This window comes from Aspergillus fijiensis (genome assembly GCF_003184825.1).
Source record: "Aspergillus fijiensis CBS 313.89 unplaced genomic scaffold BO72scaffold_111, whole genome shotgun sequence".
Lineage (NCBI taxonomy): Eukaryota > Fungi > Ascomycota > Eurotiomycetes > Eurotiales > Aspergillaceae > Aspergillus > Aspergillus fijiensis.
In genome coordinates this window covers 37,582-58,262 of record NW_024469087.1, presented here as the reverse complement: position 1 = coordinate 58,262, position 20,681 = coordinate 37,582, and the positions used below count along the sequence as shown (strand labels likewise).

The 20,681-nt window shown below is 50.8% G+C and overlaps 7 protein-coding genes across 7 annotated transcripts; 3 read left to right on the top strand and 4 right to left on the bottom strand.

Moving 5' to 3' along the window:
• Positions 1-10: 10 nt before the first annotated feature.
• Positions 11-1,947, bottom strand: BO72DRAFT_453941 (uncharacterized protein). The gene has a single exon (XM_040946102.1). It carries the CDS (start codon positions 1,861-1,863, stop codon positions 235-237), a length of 1,629 nt encoding a protein of 542 aa, XP_040795196.1. The 5' UTR covers positions 1,864-1,947; the 3' UTR covers positions 11-234.
• A 1,628-nt stretch (positions 1,948-3,575) lies between these two features.
• Positions 3,576-5,049, top strand: BO72DRAFT_28216 (uncharacterized protein). Its single transcript, XM_040940300.1, has 3 exons — positions 3,576-3,969; positions 4,037-4,110; positions 4,170-5,049. The coding sequence occupies exons 1-3, from the start codon at positions 3,747-3,749 to the stop codon at positions 4,806-4,808; spliced, it is 936 nt and encodes a 311-aa protein (XP_040795195.1). The 5' UTR covers positions 3,576-3,746; the 3' UTR covers positions 4,809-5,049.
• Positions 5,050-6,256: 1,207 nt separating this feature from the next.
• On the top strand, positions 6,257-7,633 carry BO72DRAFT_473473 (aliphatic nitrilase; the record flags this gene model as incomplete). Its single annotated transcript, XM_040947208.1, has 5 exons — positions 6,257-6,328; positions 6,359-6,622; positions 6,688-6,822; positions 6,900-7,168; positions 7,249-7,633. 5 exons carry the CDS (start codon positions 6,257-6,259, stop codon positions 7,631-7,633), a joined length of 1,125 nt encoding a protein of 374 aa, XP_040795194.1.
• Positions 7,634-8,649: 1,016 nt separating this feature from the next.
• On the top strand, positions 8,650-9,942 carry vip1 (putative actin cytoskeleton protein (VIP1)). The gene is made up of 3 exons (XM_040946101.1): positions 8,650-8,810; positions 8,869-8,955; positions 9,071-9,942. The coding sequence occupies exons 1-3, from the start codon at positions 8,728-8,730 to the stop codon at positions 9,714-9,716; spliced, it is 816 nt and encodes a 271-aa protein (XP_040795193.1). The 5' UTR covers positions 8,650-8,727; the 3' UTR covers positions 9,717-9,942.
• A 318-nt stretch (positions 9,943-10,260) lies between these two features.
• Positions 10,261-10,678, bottom strand: BO72DRAFT_28175 (uncharacterized protein). The gene is made up of 2 exons (XM_040940291.1): positions 10,636-10,678; positions 10,261-10,555 (listed from the first exon to the last, which is right to left on the bottom strand). Exon 2 carries the CDS (start codon positions 10,501-10,503, stop codon positions 10,282-10,284), a length of 222 nt encoding a protein of 73 aa, XP_040795192.1. The 5' UTR covers positions 10,504-10,555; positions 10,636-10,678; the 3' UTR covers positions 10,261-10,281.
• A 1,180-nt stretch (positions 10,679-11,858) lies between these two features.
• Positions 11,859-15,460, bottom strand: BO72DRAFT_502165 (putative nonsense-mediated mRNA decay protein (Nmd5); the record flags this gene model as incomplete). Its single annotated transcript, XM_040949033.1, has 8 exons — positions 11,859-12,016; positions 12,069-12,186; positions 12,255-12,433; positions 12,488-14,355; positions 14,416-14,600; positions 14,663-15,123; positions 15,232-15,310; positions 15,371-15,460. The coding sequence occupies 8 exons, from the start codon at positions 15,458-15,460 to the stop codon at positions 11,859-11,861; spliced, it is 3,138 nt and encodes a 1,045-aa protein (XP_040795191.1).
• Positions 15,461-15,906: 446 nt separating this feature from the next.
• Positions 15,907-20,584, bottom strand: BO72DRAFT_490732 (SKI complex RNA helicase subunit SKI2). The gene is made up of 6 exons (XM_040948148.1): positions 20,051-20,584; positions 17,408-19,904; positions 17,075-17,354; positions 16,833-17,020; positions 16,601-16,780; positions 15,907-16,541 (listed from the first exon to the last, which is right to left on the bottom strand). The coding sequence occupies exons 1-6, from the start codon at positions 20,284-20,286 to the stop codon at positions 16,041-16,043; spliced, it is 3,882 nt and encodes a 1,293-aa protein (XP_040795190.1). The 5' UTR covers positions 20,287-20,584; the 3' UTR covers positions 15,907-16,040.
• Between the last annotated feature and the right edge of the window lie 97 nt (positions 20,585-20,681).

The following is a 20,681-nucleotide window of genomic DNA, read 5'->3' as shown; positions in this document are numbered from 1 at the left end:
CGGCTAGGTAGGGCTCGCTTGCACGCTAAAAAAAAGTATGGCCAACTATGCCAAGGAACGAGGACTCATCTAAGCTTGAAGCACCGGCATTCGGAGGTTATCCACGTCTCGGGGTCAACCTACATACACTCACACTTTCCCGCCTGCTCGATTTATGCTAGGTCATATTCACCCTAGTCACTAACTTCCACAGTCGCACTGCGACTGTTGACTCTCTGATTAATGATATCGCCGTCACTCCCCGATTCCTATAGTGCCCTTGAGACCAGCCCACGGACCATTAGGTTGTGCTTCACGCTGTTCTAATTTGGTTCGAGATCTAGTCACCCGTCCATGGTCTTGTTTTTCCTTTCGATCATCTCCCATGATGCTCTCATCATTTTGATTGAGCATTCGAGCAACAGCCTCTAGTTCCTGCTTTGCATTCTGAACTGATTCATTCCCTTCGGCCAGCTTCTGTTCCACATGTTCATACTCGCTGACTCCTGCTTCGTCGGATGCAAATGCCCATGCTTCAGCCAGAGAAATTACTTCGTCCTTCTTGGTAGGCTCAGCGAAGTTGGTAGCATGACGCAAGGATGCAGTCGCTGCTGCGCGACTCGAACGCGGCTGATCCGCAGGCATTGGAAACTCGGGAAGGAGATGACTCTCGTCTCTCAGGCGATGGAACATGCGGAGGCTTGTAGCTCTCTCCTTGCCAAGTAGGCCGGATAAGTAGAACTTCTGTAAGGCAAGTGCCCGTTGGCTTTTCGAAAGCGGGAGAAGATTTTTTTCGGTATAGGAAAGCACATCCATTGGGTTCAACGATTGCGGCTCCGGTGGCGCATCGTTCTTCTGAGTGATAGTCGTAGAACAATTTGAAAGGGACACAGAAGGTACTGCAAGAGGCTGACATGCTCTAGAGGCGGCATCTAGCAGAGCCTTGCGGGCCTCGACATACTCGGCATATTGCTGTGCAACCTCCGCTTTCTGCTCCTCAAATAGGCGCGTAGATTCCTCGAGGTCTTCGGGGGCCAGATCCAGCCTGGATCCACTGTCTTCGTGACTGCCAGCACTGACCAATTTCTCCTCCACCCAATGAATCAGTTCATCACGTGTTTGTTGTAGGGCGGCCGTTCTGACAGCTGGCGTGATGTTACTTGACAGGGAATTTTCGTCAAGGTTTACTTGTGCCTTCAATTCCTCTAGTAGCTCTTTTTCCCTGTCAAACTGGGCTTTCGCTTGAATAACTGCCTTCTCCAGTCTGTGCATCAACTCCTCAACTCTATCCCCTGCATTGGATGATGGTTGGGTTATTTCTTCTAGCAGCTCTGGCGGCACTCCAAGCTGTTTGTGGCTATCCTTGAAACTTTCAGCTCGTCTTCTGTTTCGTTCCCTAAGCTCCTGTGAGTAACGTTGGAACACTTGCAGCTTTGCAAGTTGGCGACGCTCACGGAGGAGATTGACATATTCGCTTAGGTCCTGAGAAGGATCGCATTGCGGTGCTTCGGTTGCTTTCTGTTGTTGCTGTTGTTGCTGCGACTCATATGCATTTTGCTTCTCTACAACTGCTTGATATTCCCTTCTCGCAGCAATGTTGGCTTGTAAAGCTTCCAAGTATTGCCTCCGCAGTCCAGTAATCTCCGGTGGGATGGGCTTCACGCCGACAATTGCGTCATGAGGTACAGAAAGGGTGAGGTGCGAGTTGGCATTGAGTTCGGGGTTGTCGGGGTCATTCTCTGCGAAGATGATGTGCGAGCGAACATAGGCAGTCAAGGCTTGGCGGATACGGAAGGCCTCCTGACGGCTTTTGAGGTAAGGGGCAAGTGGTGCGGCGAATTCAGGAATAGGCTCACTTGAGGGTGGTGCGAAGCGGTCTTCCATTTGGGTCCAGGCATGTGGGGGAGTGATGGGTAGGAAAAGACACTGGATGATGCTAGTGGTGATCTAATGTGCGGGTTGTTTGTGGAGAGCTGGGACCGAGGGATTGGGGACGCACTGGAGTTGTGTCCGCTTTTTGTATTCGGCCCGATACAGTGCCGCACCGCCGCACCACCGCTTATTTGCGATCAGGGACAGCCCATGGACCGAAGCGTGGCTCTGACGGCCCCGCAATGTTCACAGCAGGGGAAACACAACACCATATGTCATCGCTGCAGACAGCAACTTCACGAGACATGGCCTCCAAGGCAAACGATTGAGTGAACAATCTCTTTGTAACCATTCCCGAACCTACGGACAAAAATGGCAGGATTCAAATCACAGTTTTCTTGCGGTATTGCAGATATATATTATGTAGGCAAAGGGAGGGGAAGGGGAGGAAGTCGAAACTGAGGGGGGGGTTTATACTCTACCGAATTTCCTGATGTGGGAAGAACCGACCGGTCGCCATCACCAGCAGCATCCATGCCTCGAATTCTGCAGCATAAGACAAGATGCCCCCGGCTTCAAACCCGAGGCTCTTTGCTATGCTATTTCACCTCAGGGCAGCTTCTACTACGTCCTTTGGCCTCCGACCATTAGGCCTGGTACTTATGCATGTCAATTACGAGGGGGGAAAATAAGTACCATACCAGATACCAGATTGCGCATGCAGGAAGAGCTGCACTCGTGAATGGACTCTTGGGGCGCAATGACCCCTCTAGCATAAACAGCCAGGCTACTTAAGATATCAGTCTTAACCAACCGACCGGTAACTTATGGCACTCGCATCACTAGGCGGTAGGTACAATTTAACTAATGTACTTTACGTATAGATCCTGCTCGCTAAACGCGCTTTAGCCCAGCTAAATGAGACTCTTACTGCTACTAGTCCCACCTAGTCGGGTTCGTAAGAGGGTGATTTCCACCCCCCCCCCCCGTGTTATCGTCATAATCTCCGTACTGGTAGCAAGATGGGTGATGTGACAGCACAGACTGGGTGCCTTAAGTGGGCCTCGGGTCTGTTAGTCGAACCAGGTATGCATGTGGGGGGCCAGGGGACCTTTGGTGGATGTGAAGTATCCAGGATCCATTCAGCTTTCGTAGAACAAGTGACATGCAAAAGAGCGATATACATATGCACCACTCTAATGGTCAACCAGTTCGATACACAAGATGTTCAAGGTTGATGAAGGTCGAGTAATAAATAGGCTTGTGTGGTGGTGCATTGCGTGGACACCCGGCCAGGATCGATGACCATTGGATGATGATAGAAATTGATCCATGTCCATACAACTTGTGGATCACCGCTGATCAATAGCGACCATAGTCTGATGCATTGTAACTTAAGTTACCTTTCGCTCTAAAGTAATACCTGTACCCGTATAAACTTTTGGAGATGTCAAAACAATGAACAAGAAATAAATCAACAATGGAACCATGATTCTAACCAGTTAAGCGGCATGAGACAGGTTCCATGCAATCCGAACAACTCGTCTTGTCCACATCAGCTGAAAGATTCTGGTTGCAAATCAACGGTGGTCCGGGGTGTGGAATGTTTCAAAGGTCCAATCAAGGGGCTGCTATCCTGCAGGCTGGCACTTTTGGCCAAAGCAATCTAAACAAGTGAATCGTTGTCCGCCGCTACCAACTTACCATATTTACTTCTCTCATCTGCGGATAAAGCCTCTCTCCTCATCGCACTCCACTCATCAACAGACTCCCAGAAAACTATCCGGGTTCCCTTTTGTCTTTCTGTTCTCCTGTCTTTCTTTTACTTCTTGATTTGTCCCCACCAAGGTCGCTATCGTATCGCTCATTCTACATCGATTCAAGTCACTCCGATCATGACCATAGAATCGAGCTCCGTCGCTATATCTACGCCCAGATCCCGGCCCCGTGCTGCAACGACTGTGCAACCAGCTCCCACCTTTCCCGCGTCACTTTCTTCCCGACGCTCTTCACAAGTCATGGCCCCTCTTACGCTCTCGCCTACTCTCAACGCCTCAGCAGCAAGCCCGATGCCGGCCGTTGGGGATCAAGAGACTTCACGGGCAGCCGCAGTGTCTGGTAAGTCGGGAATACCCAAACAAAGAAAAATCAATTGTCAAGGAACCTCGAATTGAGCGAAAGGCAGGCCCACTACGTCATCCCAAACCGCTGACCCCCTCCGATATCCATTCGATGTTGGAGCAAGAGCAAGAAGCAATGGTATGAAGCTCGGCGTCTTGTGCAAATCCTCTAGACACTGACCCCGCTTGTTACCATAGGTTAATCGGCTATCGAGAGAACTCTCTCTTCTTCGCCAACAAACAGCCTCGGTCGCATCGACAACATCATCTACATCGACTACACTCAACGATCCTATGGACTCTCTACACGCCTCCCCGTATGCCATCAGCTCCACGGTTCCGACGACTTCGCGCCGACATCGCTCCTCTTCCAGCCTCAGTTCTTCCTACATCCCCGCGGTTCAAGGGTCGCGGACGGGCAGCGGGTTCGGAATCGCACCGTCGAGGGAGACACAGCTACCGTCGACCCGCACGGACTCGGGTAGGAGTCGAGAGCCGTCGCTCACTTCTCGACAATCGGACGCAGCATTGTCACAGCATCACTTGCCGTCGACCGATCAGCTTTCACCCTCCATAGGAGGTTTCCCTCACCGGAACTCGATCACTCAGCAGAAGAGCCCGGTTATTCCTCCCTCCCGCCACGAGGAGCTCCTAGCCCAGCGGGAAGAGGTAGATATGCTGAAGCGGGAGAATGAGACTCTACGTCGCCGTGTGCGGGAACTAGAGCTGATTGTTCGAAATTCTCGAGAACAGGAGCGTGCTACAGACCACTCCACTCCTGATACAGCGCGTTCCGGCGGAGAACAGGGGAGGGAGATACTAGATTCCGAGAATTGAAGCAATCTCGCTTCTGGTGGTATGACTCGGTCTTTCCATGCTGGAGTTTCCAAGAACAGTGTTCTTCATTCAGCTGGCCAGGTGCTCAATCATCAATCCAATAGATTATTCTTCTCAGGCGTACGTGGCTTTGGGGATTGGAATCCTAGAACTTCTCCCTCATTTCTTCTCGTTTTGCCGTAGGTAAAGTCTCGAAGGAGTTGAGTCGGGCAAAAATTCTACTGCAGGTGCTCATAGTATCCCAAAACCTACCCGATCTATCCACGATGGATCCACATTCGTTGAGTTTGAGTTCGATTGGCCAGGGACCTACTACTTTGTTCCAATGGGCTTATTTCTATTAGAGAGATATGTGTCATCCGGCTGCGGGGCATTGAGTGTCCACTGTGAACTCCCAACGTACTATACCGGGTGTGCTCAGCGATAGGGTATCTACAATCCCATACTCTTCGAATTCAAGAGATGCCCTTAGCTAGACTTGATCACAACCCGTGATTCTCAAATAGCTCAACATGATGGAATACCACTACTCCTCGCTGAACAAGCATGGAGCCGTGAATTCTATGTGTAAAACCTACTAAGGACGTCGCCTTCAATCTGTCCTGCCATTTATCTTCCCAAGAGTCAAAGGCAGCTAGGTGAAATTCCTCAGCACTAGCGGAGGCTAGCCGTTGATCTCTATTTAGATCTATACTCTGGATGCTCCTTTCATGGAAGACAAGGACCCAACCATATAACCTATTCTGCTAACCTTCTATTCTCCCTTCGTAGTCCTGAGGCTGATACCACTTTGCATGTTATAATCTCTCCTTTGGAAGATCAAACCTATATCATGGGATGGATATACACAGAATATCAAGCTCCGAGCATCGCAGCGGTGTCTGACCCGGGATCTGGACCCGGGATCTTGTATAGGTCTCTATCAATAACTTTTGACAAAGGCTGATTAACTAATTTTCCTATCAAAGTATGCCAGGAGACTGCCCCACAAGCCACCCGGCTGATGAAAGGCCTTGATACAGAAGACTTCAGGTAATACTGGAGTACCGAGTAGCGTGCAATATGTGCTGTTATCAAGACCTTCGATTTCTTGTTTGAGGTGATTGCGGATCAAAGGGTTCCGCACCTGATAGAATATTCTTCAGCCTTATCTCAAGCTATCTGAACAGACTTATGGTGCAAGTCCTAGAGCAGAGTCTGCTTAAAGGGAGAAGCTTATATCTGTCTTGATATGATTTACGTAACTTTCTACTAGATGCATTGATACTCGAGATAGTGTTCTTGGCTGAGCAAGATGTGTGAAGGCAAGCTGATCCTTAGGACTGGGGCAATTGTCCTCAACTTGAGTTGTATAACTTACAATATTTAAATAAGCTCCTGGCGGTTTCCCAGTCGAGTCCATCATAACTACCTCTGCAAGAATTTTTCTCACGTCTGGAACTCTCTCAATGAAATTCCATCTGGGTCTAGTCGCCTTGACGGCATTGGCCGCCGGTTCCACCGCGCTGCCAAATGGCAGAGTCCGCCAACGAAGAAGCCTGAGTGAACAGGCCAGTTTTCTGACCACGATAACGCCCAGTAACCAGACTGTGGCGGAGATCGTCGCGGGTTGGGACCTCGAGAACCTGACTGTGGCGGCGGTGCGCGTCCCACCGGTCAACTGGCCCCTTCCCATGATGAACAAGGGTTGGGATCGGGTCAAACTTGACCTGAACGGCACCGTCGAGCTGGGGATCCGTCTGATCCAACAGGCCGCTGCGGCGAATGCCCGTGTCATTCACTTCCCGGAGGTTTGGTTCCCCGGTTATCCTAAGGTTAGTTGAGATAGAAACCGATCTAAAACTGTCCTCTCATGTTGCTAGGGTTGACGCTTCGCCAGGGTATTATCAACTCCGATGTCCCGAATCCCTGGTTCGAATACCACGTCAAAGATTACATCGAGAACTCCTTGGTGGTCGGCAGCGACAACTGGAACAAATTGGTGCAGGCGGCGGTTGATAATCGCATCTACGTTGTAAGCTCTGAGTTTTCTTTTCACTTTGTCACCACTCCCGGTGTCTGCAGACTCTGACCCTTGTGCCGACTTGTTAGGGACTCTCATTCTCCGAGAAAGATGCCGCCCATCTGTACATGGCGCAGTCTCTAATCGCCCCCGACGGCGAGATCCTCATCCACCGACACAAGCTGCGGCCCTCGGCCCAGGAGCGCGACCTCTGGACGGACGGCAAACTCGACCAGATCTACGCGGTCAGCACCCCCATCGGCCGCATCGGCATGCTCTCGTGCGGCGAGCATACTGCCCCCGAGGTCACCTTTATCATGCAGTCGCAGACTGAAGACATCCATCTTGGCTCGTGGCCGTAAGTTCTCTCTCATATCCCAATTTGCCCCGTCCACCTTCCTTGTACCCAGTTGTTGACTTTTGTGGACGAGGGGGAAGTCTCGTCCCGGATTTCGGCAATTCCAGCCTGACCTACGAGTCAGCTGAGGTTATCACGTCCTTGGGCCGGGTTTATGCAATCCTGGGGGAGGCGATTGTGGTGCAGGCGGCCATCGGTACAGCCACCATCTTCCCTGCAGGGTCTTCGGCAGTCTGGTCCCAGGCTGTGGCCAACGTTTCCTTCGCCGACCATCCGCTCGTCTACCGCTCGTTCAACGCCAGTGCCTTTACGAATACAACTTATAACGCTGATGGGGAGGTCTCGTGGGGCACCCTGCAGGCCATCAATGAGGGGTTTCCTGAGTATATTCCGCAGGTCGAGGGTACGTTGGTGCCCTGGAAGCAGGATCTCATTTCCATTTTGCTCAATGAGTCTGTCGTGTGATGGTTCAAGCTTCGCGAGTGGGACTATCGAGGAATGCAGTAATTGATCTACTATCGTGTCGCGCAGGAGCTGCTGTAGTAAAGACATCGATCTTTCTTTTCAATTCGGCATTCTCACGCACGAGAGTCTCCAATATTCCTTGTCGACAAAGACACGTCTGGTCCAGCCCAAGTCCGTCGTTAGCTTCCAGAGTCCATTTAACCTGGAATGCCACACATTCATATTTATCGTGCCTTTACTTCCTTCGTAACGGTCGTTCAGAGTAGTAGCACTCTCAGTCGAGTCTCAAACAAAGATAACATGCCGATTGCGCTCCATCGCACTATCTCCTCGCCCACAAGCCTTCGCATCAGAATTGATTCTGCCGGCCTCTGAAGCCTTAAGATGGATGGGAAAACCTTTCGCTTGCCCTTTTTGCAAGGCTTGCAAGCCTGAGTCACGCGCCTGGTTTTACTAAGACCAGAGTTGACCTCCATGAGATCACAAGGAATAGTGTAACATGAGTGTTGTATAGTGAAGTTGTCTGTTTACCTCTGAGTGGTCAGATGTACAGTACTTACGGTCTCATTGCCAAGCTAGGACGAACTGGGCACGGAATAGTTTTTCTCCTACGTTCCGAATCGCATAGTGTACCTATCGATTCAAAGATTCTTCTGGTGGAAAGATAACCTGCTTGACGGGATCCCAAGGATAATCAGTTATCAGTTAGGTACTTGAAATTATCCACCCTCTTCCACGTCTAACAGTAGTTACTATCACAGTCCTGAAATCAGTCATTATGAATGTGTGTACGTATCATAGTAGCTAGCTATATATAGGAGATAAAGGAGAAATAGGAGAGAAAGATGGTTTCACATGCGGGTCCAGCGTGGCTGTGCGGGGTCGCTGCCTGCTGCTGCCCCTCGCGCGACGTCATTTGTGGCGTAGTGCCGCCCGCTCTTCCCCCCAAATAAATAACCACCAGCTCCTCCTCTCTCCTTTCCAGTTCCCTTCAACACTACACTGACTCTGATTTACTCGTATCACTCAATCGAGATTTATACCCGACAGATACTCTCTCAATTCTACGTACCTCTACCTCAAACACATCCATCATGTCTGAGCGTTCTACTGTTCACGTCGAGGGCATCGCCCCCGCTACTACGGATAAGGAGGTCCAAGACTTCTTTAGCTTCTGGTCAGTGACGCAGGCATTCCAGGCCCTTGCATAAGACATGCAGCTGACAACATTGCAGTGGAAAGATCACTTCTATTTCTGTTACCCCTGTGTCTGGTGAAGAAGGTGCCCAGAAGTCGGCCACTGTGACCTTCGAGAAGGAAGCGTAAGCCTTGCCCCGCACCTGCTCCCCCATCCCGCCCATGGCTCAAATTGCACCATCCCTTAGCTTCTGCTCTTCCCCCCACCCCCTCTCATGACATAACTAACCCGTCATCTAGTGCCGCAAAGACCGCTCTGCTCCTTGACCACACCCAATTGGGTACCTCGGTCGTTCACGTCAAGGCCGCCCACTCTCTCGATGATATCGCCGGTGACCACGCTGCCAGCGCCTCTGAGGCCAAGGACGAGCACGACCATGACCTCGAGCAGGAGGACAAGCCCCGCTCCCGCATCGTCGCCGAGTATCTGGCCCAGGGATACGTGCTGAGCGACAACGCCATCCAGAAGGCTATCGCCCTGGACCAGAAGCACGGCTTCACCTCCCGCTTCACCAACGCCCTGGCCAACTTCGACAAGAAGTACAACGCGACCGACAAGGCCAAGGGTCTGGACGAGAACTACAAGATCACCGAGAAGGCGAGCTCTGGCTGGCGCGGTCTCCACAGCTATTTCGAGAAGGCCCTCGAGACCCCCTCCGGCCGCAAGCTCCGCGAGTTCTATTCCCAGACCGACAAGCAGGTCCGCGACATCCACAACGAGGCTCGTAGACTGGCGGACTTGAAGAGCGGCAAGAGCGAGGGTGACGAGCAGAACGTCAGTGCCGCCCCTACCGCTGGCGCTGGCGCCGAGGGTGTGGGTGCCGCCCCTGCTACTGCTGCGGCTCAGTCCTCTGGCACTGCCCCCTCTGCCGACCAGAAGGCATGAATTTGAAAAACCCTTGAACTTGCAAGTGGGAGATCTTACGAGGTCTAACCCCTTCTTTTCTGTTTTGTACGCCTAATGACGACCTGTTCATTCACATGCTTGAATTTGCACGTTCTCGATGTTCATAATATTATCTCGGCGCGCGTCTTAGCTAGTTAGTTGTCTGGAACAAGCGATTGTGTGTATTGTCTACATCTAATTGAATTATGGTGGTTTAATCTTGAAGCTACTGTCCGTTCCGCCCAGTACGTGGGATATCAGCCTTAGTTCGTATGCGAATACTCAGAACAAGTGCAACAGCCCGCATGTTATGCTTACATTTATTAATTGCTTATTCTAATCTACTTTTATTCATTCAAAGATATCTCCATATCTCACGCCAACAGACCACTCAAAACCACGTAGGAACAAACCCAACTAGACCAGATAAACAGTTACTACAATCAAAAACTACAACCCATGAAAAGTTGATCTCAGATGATGAAAGTCTTCATTTCATTTCTCGCTTCAAATCATTAAACTAAAAAAGAAATTGTTTCGTCACGGAACATAGATCTCAACTAATTCAGCTGCCCTTGCTGAACTTGGCAGACTCGATATCCTCCAAGGGATGCTTGGGGTTGCTGCTCAGCGACGACTTGGTGTTCTCGGACTGCTCCTGGGCGGCCTGGCCGGGGCGGGTCTCGTAGGTCTGGCCGGTCTGGCCCTGGGACGGGGGCGATTGCTGCTGCGCGCCGGTCTGGGATTCGGGAGGGGGGGATTGGCGGCCGGAGTTGGGGGCGGACATTTTTGATGATGGTTGGATTTTTTTGGGACGTAGGAGAGGAGGGTTTGGGTTTCTGAGCATTGCGGGGAATTGTTAATTGAGAAGGGTTTCTTCATTGATTCGTCGATTCTGTGAGATGAAGATGAGACGGACCTTGGTGGTGGACTGGATTGGGTTGGATTCTTCGTCGGGGTGTGTGTAGTGTAGTTTGTTGCAGGTCAGGTCAGGGTTGCGAATTGGGTGGTGGAAAGTTCTTAAGTACTGTATGCTTATGCTAGCTAAGCTAAGGGATTTACTGACTATGATATCGTCGAGGGGGACGGGAAAAGGTGGGTGGCCGGTTTTTCTCAGCCGGCATCATCATGACGTTTTTGGCGGGCTCTTCACCTCTCTGATGTTTGCGGTGGGGGGGGGGGGTATTCAGTGAGTTTCCACCCTCCCAGTAATGTGATCTAGTGGGCTTGGTGAGGAGGTTTCAAATTGGCTATAGTGGTTAGTGGACAGGAGTACTGTACTCCTAGCTTCTGTTTGTTGATAGCTGGCTTCACCGGCGAGCGTGGCTTTGCTGTACCTTGACTATACTTACGAGTAGTTACTGTTGCTGCTGGAAAATTAGTAGTGATGTCATAGTCGAGTGGGTGGAATTTGCTATGTTTGTCTTAGGCACGTGATCAGGATGTGTGCGAACAAGTACTCGTAGATCGTAGTTAATGCCAAATATCATTCCAAATGGACAGACATGGTCTAAAGAAGGGTTTCGACAATCGCCATAGACCACGCACTTTCTGTATCAGAACAAATATAGAGAATTAGGCGATGCCAAAATCAGCATCTTCGCTGGTTTCTATTATCTTTTGGGCTCTGTTTGACTGCTGTTGTCCTCCAAAGATGGAGACTGGATATAAGAATGCATTTTGAGGTCGTGACCGACGTAATCATAAGTCAATTGACAAGGATTCATCTGGGGGAATCGGACATCGGAGCCTTGAGTCATCACTGAGGTCAAGACCGATGAAAAAGGGGACTTTTAGGAGAACCAGAGCAAATCAAATACAGGTCATTGTAACCTTGAGCACGCAGGGGATGGAAAGGGATATGATCTAGGCAACAAAGGAAAGGAGAATCAAAACACAATCAGAAGAGGCATATATGGCGTGGTGGCGTATCCAGCTGAGGCCGTTCGACTGTATTGGGTGTCGAAGTGGCCCGGAAGAAACATAGATGGCTTGTCAAAACAGTCCTCCAACCTGGGATGGCACTTTTCTTTTGCATAAGTTTGTTTTTTTTTTTTTTTTTTGAGTCATGTCATTGCCTTAGGAATCCAGAAGGACCGACTGGTTCATTTCGTCAGTCCCCGGAGTGGATTGCAGTATGAATCAGTTTCCATTAGCCTGGGCGCCTGCAGCTTCGGCATTTGCCGCAGCCAACGCCTTCGCATCGGCTTCGTGGAAAACGGCTTGGAGCACCTGCTGCTCCTCCGGGCTCAGGATCTTTGTCAGGTTGTCGTAGAGTTGCGGCTGTTCTTGTTGAAGGCCTGTGTTGTGAAGTTAGTCAATAGTACAGCGTGACACCAAGGGGCTACATACTCAAGAACACATGCTTGAACATGCCGTAAGGCTCAACCTTGTCAAGAGGAGTCTCCAGCAAGCTTCCTTCGTCCAGCTCATCATCGTCATCATCGGCAAACGAGCCGAACTTTTGAGCCTATCGATGTGATTAGTATCCCCATCGAGATATTAAGACGACAAAAGACTCAAGTCTCCTGGACTCACCTCCTTGTTCAAGAAATCGAGGTAAGCAGTGGTCTCGTCGGCAACGTCATCTTCCAGAACGCCTTCGGCTTCATCCCGCTCAGTCCACTCAACCTCTCCATCCCAGTCGTTCTCCTCGTCATCGACATCATCTTCGTCATCATATGTGAAATCGGACTCCTTGGTGGCATCTTCACGGTCTAAATGAGTATTAGCGTACTTGATCTCGCGCCACCATTCTGTTATAGACTTACTCTTGATAGCAGCAGGCAGGGTTTGGAAGAGTCGGGTCACTCCTTGGAGAAGTCTAGGCCAACCTTGTTGAACGCTGGTCGGGACATCGCCAGCCTTCAGGGTCAATAGGGAGCTGATTGCTGCAATCGACAGCTTCTTGTCATGCACCCGTCTGAAGTTGTCGATGTTGGAGAACCATGTGCTGAAGAACTTGTTTGTCCAGCCATTGGCTTCCAGCACCTGTAAGCTGAGAACAGGGTTGTAGTAGATGGCGTTGATGACCATCTCCATCAAGTGGATGCGGTACGACTTGGTGCGCGCCTCGCCGGCGTCAATGACACGCATCGCGAGCTCGATAAAGACCGGGATGTACTGATCAATAAAGCCACGCAGGTTGAGCATCAAAGTCTCGGCGAGCTTGCAGCCGCAAATCCGGTCAACACCGCCCACTTTCTCATCGTGGAAGATATCCTGAACCATACCCACAACGGCCGCCAGGTAAGCGGGGTTCTGGACCAGCATTTGAGAGCCGTAGGCGATATAGTTGTCGAGAGCAGGGAGCATGTCCTCAAGATAAAGCTCAGCTCCGGCCTTGAAGGTCTTGTGGATGAGCTCAAAGGCCTGCCACATGGTGGGAGAAATCGACTTAGAAGCAAAGGTGCAGCTATCAATGATCTCAAAAACTTCGTTGTACAAGTCATATAGCTTGTTCTCAAGAGTGATGCTGATGACAGGCATGAGGATGGTCTCGAGGTGAAGCAGCACATCCGGAGTGCTCTCGAGAGTGAGAATCAAAGTGCCAATCGTCTGCAGGACACCAAGAGCCGTGATACTCTTGTCATCCAGGAAGTCGCCGTAAGCGTCCTCGTCACCCTTGGTGGCATTGCGTTCCAGGAGCTCTCCCACAATACGCATGTAGGTGTCGCGAAGCTGCTCGCTGAGTGCCACAGCGAACGGAGTAAGCTCGGCAGAGAAGACCTCGACGAAATCCTCCATGACGTTGGCGAGAGCATCCACATCGACCTCATTGGCGAGCTTGAGAAGCTGCTGCATGATCTGGGGGATATTTTGCTGCATCGAAGTCCGAATGATGTCGTGACGAATAAGGGGCTGCAAAGCGAGCGCAGCCTCAACCCTGACAGGCAATTCAGGGTCCGTCATGGACTCTAGGATGTTTCTGTAAATGATCATAAGGTTGTTCGGGTCCTGGAAGTCAAGCTGTTCGAACTTCTCCAGAGTATCACATGCACGGGCTCTGAGGAAGCCATGAGGGCTGCGGAATTCTGGGAAAACGTGACGGACAAAGAAGTATTCGACCTCACCAGCGATAGGGCTCTTCTTGCCCAGGATGACAGAGGCCAAAGAACCGATCATCCGCAGAGCACCTTCCTTCTCCCGAGGCGACTTCTGATCTTCCGGAGCAGACTCATACTTGCTAACGACGCCGTTCACAAATGTGAGAATGGCGAAAGTCTGCTTCTTGCGGTTCTTTGTCAAAGCAACCAAGAAATTGGTGGCGGCGACATCAGGCGCCGAAACCTCTTCGTAGTAATTCAACTTCCGGTGGAGGTATTCTGAAGGATCCTCCTGGAATAGCTCAATGTCTTCATCAGACTGGCACAAAATCGGGAAGATGAAGTGAGCAACCAAGTTGTCCATATGGGGCTTGAGGTGGTCCCACATCGCCTTCGGCTTGACACATTCCTCCAAGAAAACCAGAGTGTAGGCGAGCGCCGGGTTGCTAAGCCACTGACCCTTGGACACCCACTTGTCAATCTCCTGCAAGTATCCCTTGAGAATCTCGGGGGCGAAGTTGGCAATAAAGTTCTTGGCATATTGGGTATAATCGGGAGTGCTCGACTTCGTCATTGTTGTGGGGTTTCCGTATCTAGACAGCGAGGTCAGGCGAGAGTCCCGTTTCCAGAGCTGTGCTATGCACGTTACGTACCTGATGAAAAGACGGTTCAGATTGGCGTACGACCACTTCTTGCACTTCCACCAGTGGTTCAACTCTCTTTCTTCCTTGGACTCCATCATAGCATTAGCCGGAGGCTGCTTGGCAATGATGCGCAAGAAGAGCGTGCACCAATCCACCGTAGCCTGCTGCGTTTGAAGGGACGGCGAAAGTTCGAACTAGATTCGTCGCAGATGTTAGCTACCGTGATGCGACTGGTGTTCCGCTCCGGTTGACCCACATAGATAGCATGCTTGTACGACTTGACAACAATCCGGAGCATTTCCGCAGCTTCCAGACTTTCCTCATCAACCAACTTCGATCCGATATTCAGCAGCTGAGGGAACGTGTGCTCAACGATCTTGTCGAATTCTTCCCGCTTCTCTCCCGCCTTGAACCTGTACACGCGGCAGATCGCCAGCAAGCACTGCAGTCCAGCGTAGACCGAGTTCGCATCGTTGGTTCCCAAGAGTTGAAGGGTGATTTCCAGGAAGCCCGGCCACTGCTCGGGGAAGTCATGCTGAAGAATCTTCTGGAGGAGGGGAACAAGCTGTGCTCTGACATTCGGTGGGGTGGACGCCAATGCCGGGATCAGTCGCTCTCGAAAACTCGGTTTTTCCTCCTCCGGGATCGGTGCGCGCAAAGGGCTTTCTTCGACAACAGACCAGCCGCGAGTGATTCGGTTCTTCAGGTAAACACCGGCTATGAATAGAGGTCTACTTGTTAGTCGATGAACTTAGCGCCTAGGATCCCGAGGGGAAACAGTGGTAGGTGATCTTTCAGGCAGCAGAATGTCCAGGTACTACCTACCCGACAGTTGGACGGCATTATTTTGTTCCCCCTGCAAAATATCCAGAAGCGCATTTATGAAGCCCGGTTGTGTCTCGGCCTGGACAATACTGAATAAGTATAAACCACCTTCAAGCCTGCGATGCTATGCCACACATACATATTTCAAGTCCAACTCAGCTTGGCGTCTGATATCCGCATTGGCGTCGAGGGTAGACTGTATGCGGTCTCTCAAAGCTGCAACATCCATCTCGCACCAGTGACGGCCCCCGGGTTATAGTTATAAAGCTCGAAAAAGATAGGAAGGACCCGTTACGTAGTGCTGAGCCACGGGATGAAGGGGGAGAGGAGAGAAGAGAGGGGGGGGAAGGGAGGATAAAATAGCGGGGGAGTAATGATAGTAAGTGTGCAGATTGCAAAAGTGCTCTTTGGGTTTGTTGGGTTTGGTTTGGTTTTCTCTCGTGGTTTTTCAATAAGCGGTGCCCGCCCCGCGCCTATGGCAGCTAATCAGAGGCCTCGCCGCCACGCGCGGTAAGAGAATTTTGCTCCTGATTCTTGGGGCAGAGATCGAAACTGTAAAAAGTAAAAAAGAAAAAAAAAATTTCCTTACCCTTGGCTGAGTCTGGAGTATTTAATGGTTCGGAAAGAGGAATGATTGGGAATTCCTGTCTTGGTTTGATTTACCGAGAAGGTCTTATTTACTCTAGTGCTTTGCTCACTCGTTTCATTCCTAATAAATCATTGAACCGCAATCTCAAACATCAAGGGTTTGAAAAAATAGACAACTGCCGTCTCCACGGGCACGTGGTTCTTCCTTCCCCTGTTACATCTCACATGTACAGAGACGCGGCAAAGATAACATCTCTCTTGATCAATTCCTGTGCCTGTTGCATCTTGGCATAGAGGTTGGGGTCTCCCACCAGTTTGGCTGCATTCTTCACCTCCCGACAGGTCTCATCCAGACGAGTGATAGTCCGCACAATAGTGCCTTCCATCACGTCAGTGAGATCGGTGATGCGGTTGAACGACATGCCCTTCGCCCATTCGTAGACAACTTCTGATAGCCCAAACCGCGGCTGACTAGCAAAGTCATTGCTGTCCTCACTGGTCTGAATGACCTGGTGCTGGATCTGAATGTCGTTGACCCTGTCTGAGATCTTAACAATCGCCTCCTTCCCTTTCTCAAGACGCGGTGTCAATGTGGGAACATTCTCAGTCTTTTCCTGGAAAACGAAAGCAGAGAGTAGCGCGACAATTTCTTCGGGTTCGTATTCCGCCAGGACATTCTCAAGAATCAGCTCCGTCAAGACCAGCTCATCCGATGAGTGGATCTGAGATCCTTGTTAGCACTATGCCTAAACGACGGCCATGAATGTCTTAGGCAACTTACCTCACATGCTACCTTGCCTTTGAGCTGCACTCGCGCCTGCTCATCTACGAAGCCTAGATCCTTTAGAACCTGGATGCGTTGCTCGTAATCAGGGAGCAGCGCGAGGTTCTGGTCGGACATGAGCTGCTTCAACTGCGAGATATTCTCCTTGACCTGCCACTCATCGTGTTGCATTTCGAACTGTTGAGTGTCAGTATATTGCTGTACATTCTGAATTAGAGAAGGCCCTTACGTGTTTCAAGAAGTTTGGACACTGCAGGCATCGGCATGACTGGGCGATCGCCGCTTGTTGCTGACGCTTTTCTAGTATGTCCCTGACCTGCAGCTCCTTAATTCTGGTCCAGTCCATTTCATCCCAGGCTGGTTGTGTCCACGAAGCACAAAACTTCACAAGCTCCTTGTCCGCGAACTTCATTGCCTCTGGTAAGTTGCCATGTTAGTCTGATTTTGCGAAAATAGATCAAGAGCGCGAACCTTTTTTGATGTTCAGGTACCATATCGGGCCACCCAACTTGATCATTGTATTTGTAATACATTCAAGATCCGTCAATGGTATCTTAGAGGTCTTAAGGGTCATATCTGCGGCACGGGTGGGTAAAGACTGGAACCGATGCCGGAACTCAGGAAGGAATGGAAGAATGTCGCTGGGATGACGCCTGCTGCCGATTCTTCCGATCTCCAGAACCTGTATGGTGGGGGTAGCGCCTCCTCCGATGCCCTCCCGAACAATGATACCCGCCGTACGGAATCCATCCTTCAAATTCGGTCAGTCCCGTTAAAGATGTGGGAATGAGTCTCTGCACTTGCCTTTCTGTACACAATCAGCCGCTTCGGCATAAACAAGCGCTTTCCAACTGGCGAGGAAAGCAATCCCACATGAAGTTCACTAGTCAGCTTCTCATACTCGATGGCTGCGTCATGACAGGCCGCGAGGTCGATATCACAGATGTCGCAAGGTTCGCGTTTGATCTTCGCTAAGCTGGCCTCGGAGAGCTGGACCTGCTTCTCATGCTCCGGAAGAAGGGCCTGGGTGGCATTCTCACTGAAGCTCCGCTTGATCATCTCTTCAATCTTCAGAGCTTCTACACGCAAAAGATTCAATATCATGTTATACGTGAGCCTGAATTGAGATCGTAGCTTAGTCGGATCGCCCAAGATCATCCGTCTCAGAGCTCCAGCTGGCGGTGCCTCATCTCTTCCAGGGTTCACGATGATCACATAGCCGACTGTGTCAAGACCTCTTCTACCAGCACGTCCGGCCATCTGAGTGTACTCTCCGGGGAGAAGATCCCGAAAACCTTTACCATCATGCTTGCGGAAGCCGGAAAAGACTACTGTACGAGTAGGTAAATTCAGGCCCATAGCAAATGTCTCCGTGGCAAAAAGTACTTTGACCAGTGACTTGGCAAAAAGAATCTCAACTATCTCCTTCATGATGGGTAGGAGACCGCCGTGATGTACGGCAATACCCCGGCTGAGCAAGTCTCGAAGTCTGAGAATTTGCGGGAGGGTCCGGTCTTCTGGTTTGAGTCTGGTAAGAGACTTTTCAATGAACATGTGAATCAAGCTCTTTTCAGCAGCGGTCGTAAAGTCTTGGTTAGATAGCGAATCAGCATTCTGTTCGCATCGCTTCTTCGAGAAGACGAAGATGCAACCAGGGAGCAGATTCTCCTTCCGCAGATGCTGAACGAGTTGCACCCAGATAGTCTTGTCCTGCGCAGCTGTAGTCCTTCCACCACCACGTCCTGTGCGGGCAATGTTTCCGGTTCCCCTGTTAGCTGGTTGTCCTCTACCACGAGGGGCGCCTCCGCGCTGCGAGTTGCCTCGAGCACCCCCTCTGCCAGGAGCTTGTCCGCGCCCTCTACCCTGCGGCGCGCCACGGCTTGCCTGTGACTGGGCTTGGGCCTCAGCTGCCTTCTGGGCTTTGATCTTATCCCTGCCAGAAATGATTTCATCTGCTTCCTTCCAGCCATTTTCAAGGAAACGCTTGTTGGAATCGACAACTTTGTACATCCCTTTCCCAGCCCAGAGATAGTGTTCAAGAGGAACTGGTCTCTTAGGTGTGGAAATGACGTAGATGTCTTTCTTCTTTGTGCGACCGACCCAGGATGCAAATTCATAAGTGTTAGGAACGGTAGCAGACAGCAAGATCAGGGTAACGTGCTCCGGGAGCATGATAATGACTTCTTCCCAAACGACACCTCTCTCAAGGTCATTGACATAATGGACTTCGTCAAAAATCACGAACTCCACATCCCTGATAAGATCCGCTCCGCGGTAAAGCATACTCCGTAGAATCTCGGTAGTCATGATAAGGCAGCTTGCTTCAGGATTTATCTGGACATCGCCCGTCAGGATACCTACATCATCGAAGGTGGTCCTGAAATCTCTGAACTTCTGATTACTCAGAGCTTTGATGGGCGAAGTGTAGATGGCTTTGGTCATGTGTTTGGAGGCCAAGGCGATAGCATATTCGGCCACGACTGTCTTGCCAGCCGAAGTGTGTGCAGCAACAAAAACAGAGTCACCGTTCTCCAGATGGTAGACAGCCTCTTTCTGGAAGGTGTCTAATTCGAAAGGCCACTCACGGGCCATATCTGGCACGAGCTCACGGAAGTTCGGGATATCTTTGTTGACATCAACAACATGAGCCCATTCCCTTCCGCTCTTCCTTTGTTGGACACCTGCAAGAAGTGGAGCGTGGGGTTCCAATGCTGGAAATTCAACTGGTAGCAATGAGTCAATAACCTCCTCGTCACTTAGCTCAGCCTCATCGTCGATTTTGACGCCCCCAGCATCGGAAGCCGTTTCATCCTGCTCGACGCGAAGCTCGGTCTCTTCTTGCTGCAAAGCATGTTCCACCTCTTCATCTCCTTGAGCAGCTTCCTTGGACTTTGCTTCATCAAATTTCATTCCACGAGAAAACCCAGGGGCAACCTCTAAGAGACCGCCCTCGGTACCAAAACTGATGATTCGGTCCAGTCCGGACTGCTTGCCACTGGATCTGGAATACTCTGCAACTTGAGGATCCGATTCCATCTCAGCAATCGCCTCGACGCCCTCGAGCCCGCCTGGAGCAAATGGAAAGAACCCTGCTGCACCTCTGACAAAATCCGCACGGCCAGCGGGTCGACGTAGGAGGGACGTCGAGTTCTTTGCATTCGCACTGGTAGCAGGAATAGTGACCTCATGGTAGCCAGTAACACGACCTTCGAGGCCATCACGATCGAATCGAACGACGGTTCGTGATTGAGTTCCCGCAATGTCGAACAAATCTCCATAGTCCGTAGAAACATCCCACCTCCTGCAAGACGTCAGTGCCAATACCAGCCATCCAAAGCAACACATAAGCTGAAGAGAGTTTGGGGAAATGTTCAGAACTGCTACATCTCTTGAGCAAACCTAGGAGAATGGGACGTGCAGATGAATAAACAGAATTATCAGACAGACCTTTGGAGGCGATTCAGCCATTCCGAGCCAAAACGGGCCGATGGATTCAGGAACTCTTGTTCCAATTCTTCCTTAAGATCGGCGGCATTCTGATGATTCCTCTGTCGCGGTTTGGCCTCTCTGTAGATGCCATTTTCCTCGTCGGCCACGCGGGTATCGAAAGCCGATCCGCTTAGCTCTTTTGAGCTCAGACTCAGTTGAGCCAGAGCATCAGATAAGCTTGCAGCTGCAGCCATGATAACTATAGCAAGAATGAGAAGTCTAGGTCAAACCTGCTCCGGCAGCGAACTGGACACCAGGCGCCGGAAGAGTGTTTGTGGGGGCGCTGTGTATGCGAAGAGGCCAATGGGTGAAGCAACAAAACACAAATTATTGAATCGTGCGGCCTGGGAAACGCCAGCCAGTCAAGCGAGCATTCACAGGAGCGGAAGCAGAGCACGTGGATTGTGATTTGAGATGAAGGCTATTAATGAAATCATTCATTATTCGCTGGCGGGTGTTTGGCGGCGGCGGCGGCAGGAAATTGAATGGAAGTTTGGAGTTTGGACAAACCCAACCAGCTCCGTTCGGGTCTGACGTCGTGTGGGGACTGGGCGGACTGGACTGACCGGACTGGGCCCTTTCAGCCCAA